Source organism: Haliotis rufescens, unplaced genomic scaffold, assembly GCF_023055435.1.
Source record: "Haliotis rufescens isolate VD_foot unplaced genomic scaffold, xgHalRufe1.0.p SCAF_49, whole genome shotgun sequence".
Classification (NCBI taxonomy): Eukaryota; Metazoa; Mollusca; class Gastropoda; order Lepetellida; family Haliotidae; genus Haliotis; species Haliotis rufescens.
This window is the reverse complement of record NW_025964212.1, coordinates 2,182,142-2,205,594: the sequence shown is the minus strand read 5'-3', so window position 1 is coordinate 2,205,594 and position 23,453 is coordinate 2,182,142. Positions and strand designations below refer to the sequence as shown.

At 40.7% G+C, this 23,453-nt stretch overlaps 1 protein-coding gene across 3 annotated transcripts; it reads right to left on the bottom strand.

The window, feature by feature from the left end:
- Positions 1-2,066: 2,066 nt before the first annotated feature.
- Positions 2,067-22,669, bottom strand: LOC124115666. 3 transcript variants are annotated; one of them, XM_046476728.2, is made up of 7 exons: positions 22,347-22,669; positions 15,411-15,540; positions 14,005-14,195; positions 9,988-10,106; positions 7,856-7,900; positions 6,318-6,428; positions 2,067-4,137 (listed from the first exon to the last, which is right to left on the bottom strand). In XM_046476728.2, exons 2-7 carry the CDS (start codon positions 15,530-15,532, stop codon positions 4,042-4,044), a joined length of 684 nt encoding a protein of 227 aa, XP_046332684.1. In that variant the 5' UTR covers positions 15,533-15,540; positions 22,347-22,669; the 3' UTR covers positions 2,067-4,041. The 3 variants fall into 3 exon arrangements, with proteins under 3 accessions (XP_046332684.1, XP_048239456.1, XP_046332683.1); XM_048383499.1 differs by having other exon boundaries at positions 22,398-22,669; XM_046476727.2 differs by having other exon boundaries at positions 22,403-22,669.
- Between the last annotated feature and the right edge of the window lie 784 nt (positions 22,670-23,453).

The following is a 23,453-nucleotide window of genomic DNA, read 5'->3' as shown; positions in this document are numbered from 1 at the left end:
ATACCTGTAAGGGCGCTTAGTTAGAAACCCTACATACACCATGCAAGAGCACTTAGTTTGAGACCCTAGATAAATCCCTCAAAGGCACTTAGTTAGAAACCCTACATACACCATGCAAGAGCACTTAGTTTGAGACCCTAGATAAATACCTGTAAGGGCGCTTAGTTTGAAACCCTAAATACACCATGCAAGAGCACTTAGTTTGAGACCCTAGATAAATACCTGTAAGGGCGCATAGTTTGAAACCCTACATAAATCGCTGCAAGGGCGCTTAGATTGAAACCCTACATACACCATGCAAGAGCACTTAGTTTGAGACCCTAGATAAATACCTGTAAGGGCGCATAGTTTGAAACCCTAGATAAATCCCTGCAAGGGCACTTAGTTTGAAACCCTAGATGAATCCCTGCAAATTCAATTGATTTGAAACTCTAGAAACACCCATGCAAAAGCACCCACTCCCAACTTTGGAGACAAATAAAGAATCGAGAACAGAAGAACAAGGACACCATCCTACTCTGGAAACATCATCAATAACACAATGCATGCAGTAAACTGCAGCAGCACCAGCAGCCATTGAGATACAACCAACTTTCACTCCATCAGTTTTGCTGAAGGGGCCCTTGTTGCATCGGGTACTCCAGGAAGCTACCCCAGCAAGTTTGAATTAAAAAAATAATACAGAAATATATCCAAAGCTAGCCACTGAATAGCACTGGAGCCACTTGACGGTTTCATTTAAGGGCAATCTAGTTAAAATCAGATCTTAGTGCTCACTTCCACCACACAAAGATCTGAGGACATCCCATTACAATACACGTCAGGACAATTTTTCATGAACTTTTGACTGACCAATGAAATGACTGAAAGAAAGTCGGCATTGGCCAATCCGAAAGCAGCTTTCTCAAGTCTTACGGCACCAGTTTCAAACTGGTGACTTCCACTCCAGACTACACCTGAAAAATATTTCTACAAAGTTCTTGATACAAATTTGAAAACTTAACAAAAGGAAATCCTGGAATGCCTAATAGAGGACTGACACTGTATGGCAGTGGTTCCCATGGTCAATGGAAAGTCTTATTTATCCCTTTGAAGCGAGAGATAGATGATGATTTTGACGGAATCAGTCGAACTGCCCATAACTGTTGTTCGGAACACCCCTTGTTAACCTTTATGAGTGCATAATTAGAGAATAACCTTTAGACTTACACATGGCGATCTCGTACCTGATGCTTTGATTGGTTGGATGAAAAGTCGGTCTGACGTGACCTGTAATGGGATGTCCTCAGATCTAAGTGTAGCAGCATGCACAGGGATCTGATTTTAATGAGATTAATTTAATGGTGAACGAAAACAGTTCCTCAATCTCATTCAAATCAGATCTTAGTTCTCGCTATCGCTAAACAAAGATCTGAGGACATCCCATTATGGGTCACGTCAGAATGACCTTTCATCCAACCAATCAGAGCGTCGCTTACCAGATCATGAAAGTGACAGACGGAATGTGTTTTCTGATCATGCAACCTCGAAATATTTAACAGAGGGTATTCCGAACGACAGTTACGGGTTTTATGATTATATCCATACGATCTAGGCCACCTGTAAGCCATTCCAGAATGTTCTTTTTGTCAGTTTTAAATTTTTTTAACCGAGAATACGTCAAAATATGTTTCGAAGCATAGACGCCAGTTTGAAACTATTGTCGAAAAGCTCGAGCAAGCTGCCTTCTGATTGGCTAATGTCGATTTCTTGTCAGTCATTTCACTGATCGGTCAAAGTTCGCGAGAGGTTGTTCTGACGTGACCCGTAATGGGATGTCCTCAGATCTTTGTTTAGCGGTAGCGAAAACTAAGATCTGATTTTAATGAGATTGAACAGTTCTTCAGACTTCCATTATGCCAAGCCACAGGTAAATCAATGAAAGCTGGAGTCGAAGAATTATGTTCTGATAATTTCAAGTTCATATCATACATATTGACACCATGGTCGACATATTCTAACACCAATCTATTCTCTCAAAATGTGACACTTTACCATGTTACAAAGAAACCAAAACTGCTTTTGCATCCTGTTTAAGATGTTTATTTGACTCGCCCAGTCACTTCTGTGCAATGCATAGGTCAGCGAGGGTACATTTCTGTATCAACATGGGTACATATCTGTACAGTTAATTGGGGTACAGCCCTGTACTACAGCTAATAGGGTCCTTGATCACTCTGTAATGGAGCCTGGGTACAAAATGATACATCGCGATGTACCAAGATTTTCGTTGCCAAATCCTTTTGTACCAAGACCATATCTAAGTGTAGTTTTGTTCTGGTATAGCAGCGGGGGCATGGGTGGCCCAGTCGTCTAAGGCGCCGCGATTCGCTGTGCAGAGTTGCGTCCCTTGGGCACGCCAGAAACCTATGATTGTGGGTTCGAATCCCGGTTCGTCCCGATTATGTTTCTAGGTTTGTCAGCACCATACCCGTGCTCGTGGGTTTCACCGAAGTGGTAAACGTCAGAGACCTGCATCACTTGGGGCTTTCCTCCCACATTAAGCTGACACGCCGCGATATAACTGGAATACTGTTAAAAGCGGCGTTAAACCCAACTCACTCACTCACTCACTCTTGTATAGCAGCAAGGTAATATATATCATATTATTTTATCTTGCTGTAGACATTTTTTAGAAATAACTGATAATAAATAAACCAGTAGACATGTGCCACAGTGTATATTGTCTCCTGTGCATAAAATCACAATAACTTATCCTATGAAAACGTTGTGAAACTATGTTTAAATACACAGAATTTTCTTGGGCAATTTTGGTGAGAGGGTAGCAGCCATGTTGTTGAATGCCGTAAACTGATCAAGGATACATTTATGACACAGGCTATCCAAAATTGAGGGACACATAGATAAGGTCTGGGTACAAAACGATACAACGAAAAGCTGGGTACAACCCAATACATAATTTTGTACCAGGGTACATTTTAATGGCAAAGCAGGTGACCCAATCAGCTTCTGTACCCCTACAACAACACATCAGCATCATCTCAATATGAACAACATACAGCTAATATTGACATACAGCAGAACATGGATATAAAAACACGGATAGGGTGAACTCTGAACAGATACAACAAACTGTTACAAAATCCCTTCTTTTTCTCCTATATATTATCAAACAAAATTTACGTACATAACGAACTCTCTACAGCGAACTTATGTATACAGCGAACTGATATCGGATCCTCGACAAGACCAAATACCACTTATTAGTGACATGTATAGCGAACTTAGAAATCTAACTCAGTGTCAAGTGTCACTGACAACTGACTACACACAATCAGCGGCGAATTAACACAATCGTGGCGAATCAACAAAATAAGCAGTGACGATTCAACCTTGTTAAACTTGCTTAATGTTAATCTTACCCTGTACATGTAATTGGACTAATCTTGTCTGTAAAAACAAACATTAAACCTTTGCAGTTTCACGAATGCAGTCAGCAAACCGAGCAAAATTACCGACTACACATCTCCCCATATATAAATCGTGTAATGCTGAATACATATCTGATAAACAAGGTTTTTAAAATGTTATGAATTTAATGTTAAGAAAATATTATGAAATGTTATTAACTGAATGCTATGAAGTGATCATTGGTAATACAAGTCGATGCTGCAATTACGTATATTGTGTTTTGTTTTATCCAAGATGGCGGACGTTTCCGAGCGAAAATGTATATAACGAACAACGTATATTATGAACTGATTTCTCTGGTCCCTTGTGGTTCGTAATACCCATGTTCTACTGTATTCACAAACAGACCTAGTTTCGGCAAAATTCTTCGCCCAAGGTTATTTCACTCCCACACATCTCAACAGTAAGTAATGCTTGTGTCTACAGCATGTCAATCCAGGACATACTCGAAATCTGTTGCATACTACAAGGTACCAACCCGTTGAAACATAAATAACATTTCTACAGTCCAGGAAATTAAACTTGCATTCTTGTTACACTGGGAGACTTTAGGTTGTTTGGCAGCAGGAGCTAGTCATTGGGATAGATGGCCTTTAGGAAGGGCCTTGCAATATATTGGGCTCCATCAAAGTTCTCAAAGTAGTTGTCTATATCTGGATGGATTACCTGAAAAGGAGAGTGAGAAGAATATTAGAATTTTAGATACAGTATTTTCTTGATTAGAGTGCGTACCCAAGTATAATACACCGTACCCCTTCAGAGAATTCTGGTAAACAAACGGGTGATAAGAATTAACCTTGGTTAGTACAAACTTTAAATTTGAGATAAAGAATTTTTTTTTGTTCTACTAAAACTCATTATTGTGTGTATAATGCGTGTATAACCCCTTCTACAGAGCAGTGTTTTTTTTGAAAAAGTGTGCACTATACTCAAGAAATTACGGTACCTGAAATACATACCACTAAAAAAAAAGTTACGGACCACTGATTCTTTCATATTACTATAGTTAATCTCTCACTGTGACATCCTGTCACACTATGACAGACTAACTATGGTAATATGAAGAATCGGGAGCTCCTTAATTTTATTTGAATTGAATATGTAATAAAAATTCAAATGAATAAATATGATAAATAGAGGTTATCACATGAGTATGTTTTGGGATGGTGAATATTTATTAATAGGCCTACACACTGTATTTAGCCCTGCTTTTATCTGATGATTTTTCCTGCTGAGAAACTTTCCCATTATATGATAGATGCATGTATTTGTAATGCAGTGTATCCACTGTTGGTTTGTTTGTTTCTTGTTTATGCCACACTCAGCAATATTCCAGCTATATGACGGCGGTCTGTAAATAATCGAGTCCGGAACAGACAATCCAGTGATTGATAACATGAGCATCAATCCTCGCAATTGGGATACAACAACATGCATCAACCAAGTCAGCGAGCCTGACAACCCGATTCTGTTAGTCGCCTTTTACGACAAGCATGGGTTGCTGAAGACCTATTCTACCCCGGATCTTCATGGGTTGGAGTGTATCCATGCCCCATTGTAAGCTCTTAGTGCAACACATATATCACCAGTAATGGATCAGTAAGCACTCAAATTACATTCGGGGCGGTCGGGTAGCCTGGTGGTTAAAGCGTTCGCTCGTCACGCTGAAAACCCGGGTTCGATTCCCGACATGGGTACAATGTGTGAAGCCCATTTCTGGTGTCCCCCGCTGTGATATTGCTGGAATATTGCTAAAAGCGGCGTAAAATCAAACTCACTCACTCACTCAAATTACATTCTCAGCTCCCTTGGGATCATGTACAGAAGGGATGATTATTTGGTGCATTTTAACTATCGCAATAGTGTCACGATAGTTAAAAAACACTATTATGACACTGTTGCAGTAGTTATAATACCATTACAATAGTTTTATGATAGGACTCTGAGAATCCTGGAAGTATCCTTATATAGTGTCAAGCCTATCAAGTCCTCAGTTGGTAGATATCTTAGGGAGTTTGAGGGAGACCTAGAGAAGTAACTGTTATCATTGTGTGGTCCACATGGAATCTAGAGGTGGGACGATACACTGATGCATCGATATTTTAGTTACCAATTCAATTATCGATCACAGTTGCACACTAAGTAAAACATATCGATTCATGGCTGTTACACCAAACTCTAATTAGTAGTGAAAAAGTAAATATTTTCATCCATTGCGCTATATTTGACACTGCCAACTGCAAAACGTCTGTGTGACAGGTATTTGACTATCCTGTCTACGAAAAACAACATGAAAACGATGGCTTACGCACCACAGATGCAAGTATTGTGATACGTATCGGATCGTGTACAAAGTATCATGATACGAATTGGATCACAGTTGGTGTATCGTCCTCGCCCTAATGGAAACTAATGAATATCTTCTGTTAAACAGAGAAGTAAGATATTACCTAGGGCTGGTGATTATAGGGACTTTTCTCATTGTTACACATCGAAACATCGGCCAGCAGATACCGTAATCGCAATGCATCAATATCTGATTCAGTCGGAGAGGTAATATGAATGAGTGAGTATGGTTTGACTTCAAATTTAGCATTATTCCAGCAATATCATGGCGGGTTACACCAGTGAGTGAGTATGGTTTTACGCCGCTTTTAGCAATATTCCAGCAATATCACGGCGGGGGAAACCAGAAATGGGCTTCACACATTATACCCATTTGGGGAATTGAACCCAAGTTTTCGGAGTGACAAGCGAACTGTTTAACAACTAGGTTACCCCATTGCCCCCAGAGGAAATCTGAAATGCCCCTCATCTAACACGTCTAGCAAGTCTGTAGATCTCACCTGCATATGTACAATAACTTCTAAGTTTTCCTGAGGGACATATGTGGTCTGGGGTGAAATACGGTCGCGAGTGTCGACCAGAATGGAGTAGTTTGGCTGAGTCCGATAGTGCTGGAGAAAAAAACATCTCATAGTTAGTATTGCCTTAAAACTTAAAGAGCAAGTTATTTATCTCTTACGTTATGTCTGAGGGCAGAAACCACAAGATGAAACTGAAACTAAAAATTCTGGATTCGTTAGTGCACTGACATATATTGTGTGGCCTGTTACTTAATAATGATGATGATGATGATAATAATAATAATAATAATAATAATAGGCTATTAATATTTGCATATTTCCACACCACTCAGATGCATGCTCAAAGCGCTATTGTTACTGCAGACACTGGATCAGTGTGCACTCAAGAATCATTCTCAGCTCCCTGGGGAGTATACAACCCAAGCTGCCTGTGAGGCGCTAGAAGGTTAACAACAATACCATCTCATCCTACCGGGTACCCATTCACTGCTTGGTGAACAGAGGCACATTTCCAACAAAGTCACTGCCTCTTACTTGTGTTGTCTTTCATGATTGTAAACCTAAACATGCTTAAGCTGTGTGTTTCAACATAATCATTTATTTATTGATCTTGTATCATCATTTAAATTTTGTTTCTGTTCAAACATTTCTCGGTTAACCCTTGGGCTTTGGACTGTACAAAAATCATATTAAAAACGAATAACATTTTCATTTCACCTTTTCTGGTAGACAATTTATCATTCTGTTACAACCAGTCTTCAAAGCTGGTGTGCAAGCCACATAGACTGAGGGGTCATTTTGTCTGTAAACAATCCATCACACAATCCAGTGACTGACATTATGAGCATCTATCTACGCAACTGGGATGTGATGACATGCATCTACCTAGTCAGAGAACCTGACCACCCAATCCCATTTGTCACCTCAGACGACAAGCATGAAATCGATTCTAATCCTGATTTTCATGGGGGAGTGAGATATCAGCATGAGTATCAGCAGAACCCCCAAACCTAATCCCCCTCCCATCCACAGGAATGAATTTTGATGATGCTGTCACAGGTCTTCCAATCCATGTTCACTTCCTCTCCACCATCTTCCCGGGGCAAGAGAGTTAACTGACTATAAAAGTCCAGTTTCCACCCTTGCCGAACGAGGATGGTATTATGGAGTTACATTTTGGCTGGACTTGGCTGCACAACGCAATGAAAATCCGGTCCGTAAACTGCCGTGCAGATTTCGGTCGATTGAAGGATTTGCAAAGCATGTGCACCACCAACTCGTTGCGAAACCTATGATTGTGGGTTCAAATCCTGCTTATATTTCTAGGTTTGCCAGCACCATACCCGTGCTCATGGGTTTCAACGAAGTGGTAAACGTCTGAAACCTGCACAACCTTGTGCTGTGTGTTGTATCTTCAGGTGTAAGTTCACAGTAGATTGGTGAAAGGTGACAGTTCAAGTAGTTGGGTACCACAACAGGTGGACACTTGGGATAACATACTGCCATGCATCACTCACCCCTTTCCCCTTCCCATGCATCTGCTTTATCCAACTCTCTGGAGCCTGAAAACATAGACATGTTCAAGACATCAGCAATATAATTAATATCCTTACACTTACATCACAGGTCCTTACACTTTCATCACTGGTCCTTACACTTACATCGCTGGTCCTTACACTTACATCGCTGGTCCTTACACTTACATCACTGGTCCTTACACTTACATCGCTGGTCCTTACACTTACATCGCTGGTCCTTACACTTACATCACAGGTCCTTACACTTACATCACAGATCCTTACACTTACATCACAGATCCTTACACTTACATCACAGGTCCTTACACTTACATCACAGGTCCTTACATTTACATCACAGGTCCTTACACTTACATCACAGGTCCTTACACTGGTCCTTACACTTACATCGCTGGTCCTTACACTTACATCACAGGTCCTAACACTTACATCGCTGGTCCTAACACTTACATCACAGGTCCTTACACTTACATCACAGGTCCTTACACTTACATCGCTGGTCCTTACACTTACATCGCTGGTCCTTACTCTGGTCCTTACACTTACATCGCTGGTCCTTACACTTACATCACAGGTCCTTACACTTACATCGCTGGTCCTTACACTTACATCACAGGTCCTTACACTTACATCACAGGTCCTTACACTTACATCGCTGGTCCTTACTCTGGTCCTTACACTTACATCGCTGGTCCTTACACTTACATCACAGGTCCTTACACTTACATCGCTGGTCCTTACACTTACATCGCTGGTCCTTACTCTGGTCCTTACACTTACATCGCTGGTCCTTACACTTACATCACAGGTCCTTACACTTACATCGCTGGTCCTTACACTTACATCGCTGGTCCTTACACTTACATCACAGGTCCTTACACTTACATCACAGGTCCTTACACTTACATCGCTGGTCCTTACTCTGGTCCTTACACTTACATCGCTGGTCCTTACACTTACATCACAGGTCCTTACACTTACATCGCTGGTCCTTACACTTACATCGCTGGTCCTTACTCTGGTCCTTACACTTACATCGCTGGTCCTTACACTTACATCACAGGTCCTTACACTTACATCGCTAGTCCTTACTCTGGTCCTTATACTTACATCGCTGGTCCTTACACTTACATCGCTGGTCCTTACACTTACATCGCTGGTCCTTACACTTACATCACAGGTCCTTACACTTACATCACAGGTCCTTACACTTACATCGCTGGTCCTTACTCTGGTCCTTACACTTACATCGCTGGTCCTTACACTTACATCACAGGTCCTTACACTTACATCGCTAGTCCTTACTCTGGTCCTTATACTTACATCGCAGGTCCTTACACTTACATCGCTGGTCCTTACACTTACATCGCTGGTCCTTACACTTACATCACAGGTCCTTACACTTACATCGCTAGTCCTTACTCTGGTCCTTATACTTACATCACAGGTCCTTACACTTACATCGCTGGTCCTTACACTTACATCACAGGTCCTTACACTTACATCGCTGGTCCTTACACTTACATCACTGGTCCTTACACTTACATTACAGGTCCTTACACTTACATCGCTGGTCCTTACACTTACATCACAGGTCCTTACACTTACATCGCTGGGTGCCTTTGTACAAAGCGATCTTAGCGGTAAGGTGATCGCAACTCCCATACCTTAACATAGACTTACGACAGTCGTAGCGCTAAGGTTGTTTTGTACAACGGCACGCTGGTCCTTACACTTACATCGCTGGTCCTTACACTTACATCGCTGGTCATATTATGAACCTTTTAAAACAGCAAGAACACGGTCACATAATGGCGCTTTTTTCACTTTAAAAATGTTAAATTTTAAAGTTGAATAAAACCTTGTAATAATGGCACGAAAATTATTAGACATTTTCAAATGGTTGACAACAAGCCTTTTTTCTGTCTTGCACTAGTCGAAGTTCAAGAGAAAATCTAAAAAGGAGCAGCTCTTAAGAAAATCATCATAGGTCAAATAATGACCTCGAAAATCTCGGAGTGAACACTTTAAAAACTAGGCTAACCCACCTTGCCCAATAATTATAGAGAGTGCCAATTAAAAGTAATGGCGCCACACTCTGATATACTGACCCGAGCTTGATGGTCCCAGCCTACTATTATACCCCTGTAGCCCCAGATCTTGTGTCGTATAACCTGTCCCACTCTGTACTTGACATTGGCAGGCCGCGGACTCCTTGGCTCGGTAGATTCTGAAGTATCAAAACACACATAACCGTGACATATGAACCCAATTTTATCAAAATCAGATCTCTTACTCTGATTCCATACAGATCTGGAGAAAGGTCTGAGGATGCCTCCATAGCACATGCAGGTCAGCTCCATAGAACATGCAGGTTACCTCCATAGATCATGAAGAGGGTCACATTCATTCATTCATGAGTATGGTTTTACGCCGCTTTTAACAATATTCCAGGAATATTCCAGCAATATCACAGCAGGGGACACCTGCTTCACACCCATGTGAGGAATCTAACCCAGGTGTTGCGTGTGAGGAGCGAACACTTTAACTACTTGACCGCCATTGAACATGTAGTAGGTAGCATGAGGTGAACTTACTAACCAGCCAATCAACGTCAATGCTTCTAAATAGTTCCTATTCCACTCCGCCAGATCTCCCATTAATCTATCCTGGGCGCGCTATCCTTCAGAAGGGTCTCCATTCTGTTGCAGATGCGGGAGAACCTGGCTAGAGTCATTGCAAATCGTCTGTACACTTCTTTACCCCCATTCTCTGCCAGTAACAAGCTGGTGACTGGGGGATGTCAACTACTTATTCTTATCGATATCTATCTTATGATATACTCGGCAAGGAGTTTGACAGTAGCCATTTTGTCCTTTACCATTTTGTCCAAAGGTGAGTGAGTGAGTGAGTACGGTTTTACGCCGCTTTTGGCAATATTCCAGCAATATCACGGCTGGGGGACACCAGAAATGTGCTTCACACATTGTACCCATGTCGGGAATCGAACCCGGGTCTTGACGAGCGAACGCTTTAACCACTAAGGTACCCGACCACTCTGTCCAAAGGTGAACCCTGAGCCCCATCCAGTCTAAAAGAAGGATGACTGGGGTCTTGATGGAATCAGACATCACCTTTCTGAAAAGATTTCGCTTCATTTTTCTTCATCTTGATTCAGAAATTTCATTCAAAGTGAAAGTAAACTGCCATTGAAGTCTTTTCTTTAGCATGTTTAGGTGAAGACGTCATGGTGCTCAGAAACGCCAAGATGTCTAAAATATTCAGCACAATGTAATAGTATGGCTTTATGTTTTTGGATTTGGAAGTCGATCATATTAGTTTTCGAGGTACAGAAATCAGATGTGTTTGCCTCAATGCTACCCTCAAATATACAGAGAATTCAGGAGGCGGCGGGATAGCCTAGGGGTTAAAGTGGTGGCTTGTCACGACAAGGCATGGGTTCGATTCCCCACATGGGTACAATGTGCAATCTCTTTAAAATCAGATCTTAATTCTCGCTACCGATAAACAAAGATCTGAGGACATCCCATTACGGGTCACGTCAGACCGACATTTCGCAAACTCTGACCGGCCAATGGAATTACTGACAAGAAGTCGGCATTAGCCAAACAGAAGGCAGCTTTCTCATGCTTTACAGCACTAATATCAAATTGGCGACTACGCTTCGAAACATATTTTGACAAATTCTCGCTTAAAATTTGAAACCTGCTGATTAAAAGAACATTCTTGAATGGCTAATATATGATCTGGATTGTATAGATTCAGTCGTTAAGCTCGTAACTATCGTTCGGAATACCCCATTTTAAAGTTTTCGAGGCTGCATGATGAGAAATCACATTCCGACTTTCATGATCTGGTAGGCGACACTCTGATTGGATGAAAGGTTGTTCTGACGTGACCCCAAATGGGATGACCTCAGATCTTTGTTTAGCGGTAGCGAGAACTAAGATCTGATTTTAATGAGATTGGTACAATGTGTGAAGCCCATTTCTGGTGTCCCCCGTTGTGACATTACTGGAATATTGCTAAAAGCGGCACATTCACCCACTCACAAAGAATTTAGAAACCTTGATGCTGCTTGGCTGTTTAGAAAGTTCAGCCTCATGTAGGCGGCAAACACATGGTGATGCATGTTTCCACGAACATGGGTATGGTGTTAACAGGCTTAGAAACATAATCAGTTCGTATCTGGGATTTAAACCCATGATCCTTGGTTTCTGGCAGCCCAAGGGACACAACTCTGCCTAGCAAACTGCAGTTCCTCAGATGACTGGGCCAGCTGTGCCCCTAAGGCCAAATAGAAAACTGGTTGTGTTTCAGGTAACATGGACCCAACAGGTAAAATCTCATTAAAATCAGGTTTTAGTTTTCGCTATCGCTAAACAAAGATCTGAGGACATCCCATTACGGGTCACGTCAGACCGACCTTGCGCGAATTTTGACCAACCATTGGAAAGACTGACAAGAAGTCGACATTAACCAATCAAAAGGCAGCTTTCTCATGCTTTACGGCACTAAATTCAAATTGGCGACTATGCTTCGAAAACATATTTTGACAAATTCTCGATTAAAAATTTGAAACCTGAACAAAAGAACATTCTGGAATGGCAAATATATGGTCTAGATTGTATGGATTCAGTCGTTTAACCCGTAACTATCGTTCGGAATACCCTGTGTTAAAGTTTTTGTGGTTGCATCATTAGAAATCACATTCCGACTGTCACTTTTATGATCTGGTAAGTGACGCTCTGATTGGTCGGATGAAAGGTCGGTGTGACGTGACCCGTAATGGGATGTCCTCAGATCTTTGTTTAGCGGCAGCGAGAACTGAGGTCTGATTTTAATGAGATTGCAACAGGTATGAGTCGGTAGGAAGTGTTCTTTTTTAATTTGAGTTTTTTAAAAATAATAAATAATAAAATAACTGATGTTAGGTGCACTGTGTAATGAATTTGTATTTTGGCTACAGCAACAACATGAGGGAACATCTTATTTTTTAGAAACGATAAATATGGATTTCTTGACAATGTTGACAGATGTTTCCTGCTGTGATGAAAACATTTGGATTGCAAGTGAAACAACGGATGAGATGATTTACCTGAAACACAAGTATTGTGAAGTTTGGAAGAAGAGTTTCTGAGTCTCGTTCGATTGGACAGACAGAAAGATCAAAGACAAAAGGCCACATGGACAAAAACAGGGTTAGCTAAAAAACACTGTTCTAATACTATACTAAACACACTCAATCGGTTAATTCCCTTCCAAATGAATCATATCTTCACAATTGACAACTTTATAATAAATTTTATATTTACCGTATTCGACATAATAAGCGAGCGCCCCAGGCGATATTTGCTAATATATTGGCTAGTGAACAATCCCAATTAGCACCCCTTCCGATGGATCAATGTACACAAGACTTATTTATTCGTGTATAATACGCACTCATGTGTTATATGCACCCTTAATTATGGGCAATTAAATTTTGGAAAAATATATATCGTATAAAAACATTTCAGGCTGTCAGCATAAACGACGAAATTTATCTTTCGCCAAATTAATATTCTAATAAAAGCCCCCTTTTTTTAATTTTGAGAGTGCCCTGGGCGCTTATTACGTCAAATATGGTATATACTTATCCTGTCTCACACAATGTATGCCTCCCACCATCCACGCACAGTTACTCCCGCTTCTACGGGGGCGGTCGGGTAGCCTAGTGGTTAAAGCATTCGCTCGTCACGCTGAAGACCCGGGTTTGATTCCTGACATGGGTACAATGTGTGAAGCCCATTTCTGGTGTCCCCAGCGTAAAACCATACTCACTCACTCACTCCAGCTTCTACACTCTGAGAAAGTAAATGGCTGGGGAAGGTATACCAAATGGTCAAGCAAGCTGAGGTCGGGTCACGCGGGATTGATTGGTGTGTGAGCCCGATGGACAAGCAGTGACCATGATGATGAATAGGGATGTTTTGGGGTAAGGTGTTTTTTGAAGTTGGAAACTTTGTTCTAAGTCGTTTCCACACCAGGATTGAAGAAGGGAGAGAGATGCATCATATGAGATAGGAACTTTAAAAATATACATTCTCACAACACTGAATACTTACGAGAAAAATAGCCTTTAGGGTCCCTATACTTGAAGACTTCCACGGCCGGGGACTCGCCCTGTGGGTTGTCCTGGCCTGTGAACAACACATTCTTCTTCTTGTTTAAACTGCCTATAAGTTCGTAACACCATTTTTGCCATGAGTTCCAGGATAAGTATCTGTTCTTGAAGCCAAGGGCATTACTTAACAATCTGAAAAGAAGTACAGTAAACTGTAAGCTACATTAATAACAAACACGCTTATAACGAACTGATGGGTATATAGAAATCTGTTTTGATCCTGTCAATTTGCTGTATATATGCTTATAACGAACTGCGGTTATAACAAACTAAAATTAGTGGTCCCTGTGAGTTCGTAATAACAGTAGTTTACTGTAATTGTTTAAAACAAAACACATTTAAAAGATATATTATTAATAAGGTTATTAAATAGAGCAACAAGGCTCTGTACCTGATGGGTATATGTCTGTCTGTCTGTCATGGGGAGTGTACTGGTATGAACTAACGCTCGTTGTACAGTTAGTGCTGGCCCACTGAGGTACAATTCTGCAGTTTCCAGGTTTGCTTGTTTTGTTTGTTTGATTGTTTTGTTTGTTTGATTGTTTGTTGTTTAACACCACCTTCAGCAATATTCCAGCTCTGGTCTGTAAATAATTGAGTCTGGACCAGACAATCCAATAACTGACATCATGAGCATCGATCAACGCAATTGGGATTGATGACATGCATCAACCAAGTCAGCGAGCCTGACCACCCGATCCTGTTAGTCGCTCTTACAACAAGCATCGTTGCCTGTTACGGCAAGCATGGGTTGCTGAAGACCTATTCTACCCCGGATCTTCACAGGTATTTTCAGGTGTCACCGCCGGTTGGAACAAGTACCGTATTCGATGTAATAAGCACCCAGGGCGCTCTCAAAATTAGAAATAGGGGGCTCTTATTAGAATATAATTTTGGTGAGATTAAAAACAGGGTTGAAAGATTGTAAATTTTGTGATTTATGTTGACAGCCTGAAACGATATAACAGAAGAATCTGTGTGTATTATACACAATAGATATATTTTCGAGAATTTAACTGCCCATAATTAAGGGTGCATATAACAAACGAGTGAGTATTATACACGAATGAATAAGTCTTGTGTACATTGATCAATCGGAAAGGGTGCTAACTGGGATTGTTCACTAGCCAATATATTAGCAAATAACGCTGTGGGCGCTTATTACGTCGAATACGGTATGCAAAGTTTCAGCTTTATTGGTCAAGATGTGTCTCAAAAGAAGATGTTTACGGAAGCAGACGCTGGACAAACAGAGCTTGATGTAAGCCCACTTGACTTTCAGGAGAGCAAAAACATACATTTAAGCAGACAAGCTCTAAATAAGTGTCGATAATGATGTCCACTTACATTTTTACACTTTGACTACGTTGAGCTTCTGGGGTGGAGAAAAACTTGGACACAAAATATTGGGCAGGGACTGCCAACAGCAGCAGTCCGAGCTGGAGGGCTGCACGCCGGTCTGCTGGCATGGCTGGAGCTGAAACAGGAACACAGAGAACTTGTTTGATAGGCATTACTTAGAAGTTGGCGGATGACAAGTTAGACACAATTTTATGGATAACAACTTCTTTAATACTGTAAAAAAGCGACGTTTCGGTATAGATCCTTATACCGTTGTCAAGCAAGACTGAATGAGGGACATAGTGCAGAATATATATAGCAAGTGGAGGATTAACAGTAGAGGATTAACAGTAGAGGATTAACAGTAACAACAAGTTGACTGCAACTGCGGGCAATCTTACGTAGGTGAAACATCCCGCCCAATCAACACTAGAATCAAAGAGCATAAAACCTCCACCATCAAATCCGACAGCAAATCAGCCATCTCGGACCATATCATCAACTGTCCCAATCACATCATCAACTGGGACAACGTCCAAATCCTCGCCAACAACCTCCATGATTTCACCAAAAGAAAACTAACAGAAGCAGTCCACATTCGCCGCCACAACCCAACAATCAACAGAGATCAAGGCTATTTCATCCCATCCGCCTACTATGAACTCATCAAACAATAATCACCTGTTTATTGGCTTCATGCCCCATTGGCTTCTAGCTATGTGTTTTCTGTCCATCGTGTTGTGATAGCATCATCCTTGTTGTCACACCTACCTATGTTATCCCACTCATGTATGCCCTTGTTGTTACTGTTAATCCTCTACTGTTAATCCTCCACTTGCTATATATATTCTGCACTATGTCCCTCATTCAATTTACTCCAAAAATCTCTTAATAAAATACAACAGTGGGCTGACAAATGGGGCTTCTCCCTTAACTCAGAAAAAACAACAGGAATAGTATTCAAACATAAAAACATGAAACCTGCCTCCCCAATCCTCCAGCTAAACAATCAAACAATCAAATTTCAAAAACAAACCAAATTCTTAGGACTTATTTTCGATGAACATCTCACCTGGGATGCTCACATCCAAAACCTAACAACTAAATGCAGTAAAGACCTAAACACCCTAAGATGCCTAACTGGTTCTAACTGGGGAGCATCCAAAGATACCCTCCTCTCTCTCTACATATCACTAATTAGATCAAAACTAGACTACGGCTGCGCCATATACAACACCCTAAACAACTCTCTATCTAAAAAACTTGACTCAATACAATATCAGGCTCTCAAACTAATTACACGCACCCAACATGGCACCTCCTACACCTCACTTCAGGCCTTAACAGGAGAAATGCCACTAAGTCTACGCAGGGAACAGCTAAGCTTAAATTTCTGGGCCGCGTCCCAATCAAACCCTCTCATCCAAAACTTAATAAACCAAAACATCAGCCCCAAAAACCAAGCTCTAGCTCGTAAACACCCCTTACTTACCCCAATATCCCAAAGAATAACAAACTACCTAAATGAACACCAAATTAAAAATCTTAAACAAAACTGCAAACAATCAAATATCTTCACCCCTAAACTTAAAATACCCAAAATAGACACAACACTAGCTAGCCAAATAAATAAACAAACCGACCCAAACATAGCTAAAACTACCACACTAGCATACATACACGAAAATTGGCCAAATTGGTGTCACATTTACACGGACGGATCCTCAGATCCGACCTCCAAACACACAGGTTTCGGAGTCCATACCACACAACCAACTAAAACCACACAATCCTTCCGACTCCCAAACAACCAATCAATATTCACGGCAGAACTAATGGGCATGGCCTCAGCCCTCCATAATCAAGAATCCAAAAACCACAAAAAAATCCTAATACTTACCGACTCCCTAAGTGGACTGCAAGCCCTCCAAAACAAAAATACCAAAAACCGACCTAAATTAATAAATCAAATACTTAAAAGCTCCAACGACCTAACTAAGGCAGGCAAACAAATAACCTTCTTGTGGATACCCGCCCACGTAGGAATATACGGTAATGAAAACGCCGATAAAGCAGCTAAACTATCCCTCAAAATCCCAGAAATAAGCTTAAACTTACCCATCTCAAAATCAGAAATTAAAAGTGTAAACAAGCAAAAAATCACCAAAAAATGGCATAACCTATATCTAAACTCAAATAGCCAAATCAAAAAAGTGCTCAGCAAACCACTAACCAAACCAAAAAGTAATCACTAAACTCCAAACAGGACACACCAACCTAAATAACCACCTAAAAAAATTTAAAAAACACACTACAGGTAACTGCCCACACTGCAAACAACCAGAAACCCCAGAACACGCACTCATCCACTGCACACACTACAAACCACCCTCAATCTAAACAAGGCTCTAACTCTAGAAGCAATACTAAACCCACAAAATAAACTAGAAAACTTCAAGGCCTTAGGCGTATTCTTAATCAAAACGGAACTAATAAAACGCATCTAAAAACACAATAACTCACCAAATCAAAATCACATAAACAAACAAACATCCACCATACCCAGCTCCCTTAGTTCTCCTCCCCAATCCCATCGGCATCTATTCCAAATCTCAAAATTCCCAAATTCTATATAAGCAACCCCTAAAACCCCCCTCTTGGGTTGCACAGACCACCTTCGCCCCTTTCGGAAACACATTAAATGGCCTGGCCGGGCCCGTGTGCGAAATACGCATCAGTCGGAAAGCGCACGTTAAATCTCCAAAGTAAGTAAGTAAGTACCCTCATTCAGTCTTGCTTGACAACGGTATAAGGATCTATACCGAAACGTCGCTTTTTTACAGTATTAAAGAAGTTGTTATCCATAAAATCGTGTCTAACTTGCCAGGAACACACAGGTTTGTCATTGGCTTATGCAGCACTCTACAATATTCCAGCTTTATTACCCACAGGGTTAGAAATAACCGAGTTCATAAAAACTGCATGTGTACCAGTGCAAATATCACTTTACGTGTACAACTGTATTGTTCACGTCATCCAGATGGCATTGTCGTCATTTGAATCTCATTGTGACATAAAGTTGGAATGATGTCACACTAGAAACTATGCCATAGCTGACGATTGTTGACGTCATTCGACAATTGTGGTTTTCTGAGACGGCAGTCTTTATCAGTGCATTTTTCTAAAGGGGAGCTCAAAATGATTAAGAAATAATAGGTGAAAAAGAAAATATTACACTCACATGTGTGGCATAATGATTTTATGTATTCCATCTCTGTCACTCGGGAAATACTAAAATTCTGACACTCGTTTCGTAAAATTAGTGGGACACACATGCTTGAATAATTATCTTTTATATGCATAGTTTATAATGATTTATTTCAGCAAAGACATAGGTCCCTGCCAAACTGCCCAATAGTTAAGGTATCATAAAGACGTGTAGAAACTTATAAGGAGGACGAATATTGTTAGTTTCTATTGCTAATATGTCCAGACGCTGGTGTAATAACACCAAATAGTTTGTTAACGCCGCACTCAGCAATATTCCAGCAATATGATGCTGGTCTGTAAATAATCGAGTCTGGACCAGACAATCCAGTGATTGACATCATGATCATCAATGTACACGATAGGGATACAATGACATGCATCAATTAAGTCAGGGAGTCTGACCACCCAATCTTATTAGTCGCCTCTTACGACAAGCATAGTCGCCTCTTACGACACGCATAGGCTGCTGAAGACCTATTCAAATCTGATCTTCTCAGGTAAACACACAATAGACAGGACCCAAAGGAGTATACATATATTGAAAACCCAACAAAAGTCACTATCCAATGTGAATGATAACTTATTTGTAAATACTCAATGGCTAGAGACCATATCTGGAGCCCTGGTAACAGAATGACAATGAAGAGATCAGCATGACCCACAACTCGGCAAAAACTGAGTTGCCATAAAATTTACTCTAATACAATTTGAAGAAAAAATATATAAAAGGGTCCTGTTTTGCAATAAAACTCAGCAGGTGGGTACTGTGCATTAAGCAGACATTTGAGAGTTCCTTGCCCACTGCAAAATCATACATCTATTAGCAAAGAAACAAGGTGCCTAGCAAAGAAACAAGGTGCCTAGCAAAGAAACAAGGTGCCTAGCAGGCAGGGCAGGTATAAGAGGAACTAGGGACTGTTTGCTCCACAAACAATAGAGTATTATATGGCAGAGCATCCGCCCACAGGGAGGCACGTCAAGGGTTCAATCCTCAGCCACGTCACACCAAAAGATGTTAAAACATGGTACTTGTTGTTACCCTGCCTGGCGCTTGGCATTAAGGGTCTGAAACAAGGACTGGTTGGTTCGGAGTCAGTATACTGAGTAGGGTATTCATGTAAAACTGCGACATGATATCTCAGTGGGCTAGCACTATAAATCGTCATCCGTCCGGACTAGTACAAGCAGCCACACACACGTGTATGCACATCGCATAAGTGCAATAATCTTGGACGGGACGTTAAACCCCATTTCACCTCTCCTTTGTATTGCATGTATTCCCTTGAAACATCTCCAACATTGACCTGCTGTCTTATTGGCTGTGACAGACTCTGCCCGTAAGCCGGACAGAGCTATGCGGTGGAATAGCAGCTATGGTTACAACCAGTGCCTGTACTGTCACAAGGGCTGCAACGGTTCGGTTCGGTGAACCGAGAACCGGTACTTGTCGTCTCGATTCGATCTTCGATCTACAATGTCTAGATTTCGATTCGGTTCATTCCAATTTTTGTAATAAATTTAAAATTAACAAAAATAACCTACCTCGTTGACGAAAAAAATTAAAAGACTTGCGTTCATATCGACAAATGAAAATGTCCACAAATGCATTTGTTTGAAACTTTTGACGACTGTCACTTGAAAACGAAAATAGATTAGAGTGACCTCCCTTTGAAAGCATGGCAGACGACGTGCTGTCACCAGCCCCAAGTCATCTAAAATCTAAGGTTTGGGCTCATTTTGGGTTTAGGCAACAGTCGAAAGATGCTGCAACTTGTAAAGTTTGTTACATGGACATTACGTACAAGGCCGGAAACACGACTAATCTTTCAAACCATTTGAAAAGAAAGCATGGACTCGATGTCAACGCGAAGACTATTGTACATTATCAGACTTATGAATCGAATCGAAAATAATCGAATCGAATGGAAATAATCGAGCATCGAACCGAACCGAAGTATTGGTGAACCATTGCAGCCCTAACTGTCACAGATATATCAAAGGATCACAGTGGTTGTGCTCTTTATTTTGTAAGAAAACATACAACTTTATGGATAACAACTCCTGGTTAATTGCACATAGAGATGTTTCGATAAAGATTCTCACACCGTTATCAAGCTGGAATGACAACCAAGTGATAAGATGTATATATGCATGACATATTGTGATAAGTGGCAGACTGACATTGACAACAACAGGTAATAGATAACAAGTAGCGTATCATGCTTACAGACAAGTGGACGAAGCCAAATGTACAGTAAGAATAACACACAGGTAATGAAGCACACGGGTAATGAAGCCAGATGTACAGTAAGAATACCACACAGGTAATGAAGCACACGGGTAATGAAGCCAGATGTACAGTAAGAATACCACACAGGTAATGAAGCACACGGGTAATGAAGCCAGATGTACAGTAAGAATACCACACAGGTAATGAAGCACACGGGTAATGAAACCAGATGTTCTGTAAGGATTAAACAGGTGTGACAAGCTGATTGGATACTCATTAAAACAGTCTATCGATTTACTGGATTTTCATAGGCAGAGGAGATGTAATACCCTTGATCTCTTTTGATCAAAGGTTTGTGACGGCGGATTTCTGTAGCTTCTGAGAGTTTTCTTTTGGTTAAATCCTGATGTTTGTTTCTGAGGATTTGGGCTTTGTCAAACTGACTTCGAGGGCTAGGGATTTTTTGCTGGTAATCTGAGGGCTGATTTGCTCTCTGCTTTGGCCGTTGACGTGTTATGTTATTTGATGTGGATATCTACCGGGCAGGATGTTTCACCAATGTAAGAGTCACCACAGTCACAAGTAATCTTATAGACTACTCCTATAAGATTAACTGTGAATGTGGTGCCTTGTATTATCTGTATGCTCCTTGTTATCTATTACCTGTTGTTGTCAATGTTAATCTGCTGCTAATCACAACATATCATGCTTATGAACCTGTCACCACTTGGTTGTTGTCACTCCAGCTTGATAACGGTGTAAGAATCTACATCAGACGTCGCTTTATGCAATAAACCAGAAGTTGTTCACCATAAAGTGAGTGAGTGAGTGAGGTTAAACACCGCTTTTAACAGTTATTCCAGTTATATCATGGCGTGCCAGCTTAATGTGGGACGAAAGCCCGAAGTGATGCAGGTCTCAGACGTTTACCACTTCGGTGAAACCCACAAGCACGGGTATGGTGCTGACAAACCTAGAAACATAATCGGGCAAACCGGGGTTCGAACCAAAAATCATACGTTTCTGGCGTGCCAAAGGGATGCAACTCTGCACAGCGAATCGCGGCGCCTTAGACATCTGGGCCCCCCGTGCCCCCTTATTCATAAAGCTGTACATTTCCTTACTTACCAACTACAATGCCAATCAAACAGACATCTATATGTTGCTTTACATGCCCTGTAAGCTAAGACGGATATTTGATTATTCAACTTTCTCACACTTTCTGCTATTTTCATGGGCGTATATATTATCGTTCGATATTGTAACAGAGATATCATTCTCACCATGCAATAGGAAACAGTGATTAACATCAGTCTCAGATTGCAAGCTGGTCTAATCCGATCAACGATAACGACCAACAAGTTTGTCTCATCAGTAATCTACACTTGTCTAATTTTCAAAAACACACAATACAACTATCACGAGAAGAAATTTGTTCATACATTTTCGGGTAACGTTAAAAGTGATGCATTAATTCAACGAATGCATTCTACCATACACTAGAAACTGAAGAGAAGGACGGGATCCGTTTCGCAGTGATACGTTGAGATTTCACAGATGACTGGGCCCAAGTGCCTGCCTGCATGCTTGTTCGTCCAGTCGGTGCGCCATGCTTTCAGGCTATCTATCGAGTCATTATTGCGCTTGGACCTGAAATTTTCATCATTACGTGTCACAATCCCTGCTTGTTTTTGTGAACATTTTTGGCTGATAAAACACAACAAATCGAATTTTGCCACGATCGCATTCACAGGGCGTGCTCGAGTACGGCATGTCGTAATGGTCAACAAACCATTCAAAATATTTATGAAACCATCTAGATTGCACTAATGGCATGTAAAGTACATTATATGTGACGTTTATGACATGTGTATCTATGTAAATATAAACTACTTATGTGAAAGAAGATAATCACATTTCATTATTCGCGACATGTACCGCTGTGTAAAACTCCATACAGGTTTTGCATACCATGTTCGGAGCTTGTGATTATTTTCTGTCCATACTTGCATTTATCTCAAATTAATTTACGAAAATGTAATAAGCGCGCTTCGTGTATGCTTAAATGAAATCTTATAGCTGACGAATGTAGTGTATTACATTAACTATTCATTATTTATTTTATACATACCATTACAACTGGAGCGAACTGTCTTTCTCAAGACTGGCGTTTAGCTTTGATCTAGCGTTAGACAGAAGATAATAAAATATACAAACTTAGACATTTACAGGTTAGACACTATAAAGTATATTTGTCTCTTAGATCTGTTTGATATGCAATATATTCCAAAAAATATCATTTTTAAACCTATAACGCTTTCGATAACATCGGTCACTAACAAAAAACACCCAAACAAAATGGTCGGCTGAAAATATATTCATCGCAAACTAAAGATCGTAAAATATCTGTGTTAGGACATACAGTTACTGACTTCGTACAATAGTGAGTGAGTGAGTGAGTTGGGTTTAACGCCGCTTTTAACATTATTCAAGTTATATCACGGCGTGTCAGCTTAATGTGGGAGGAAAGCCCGAAGTGATGCAGGTCT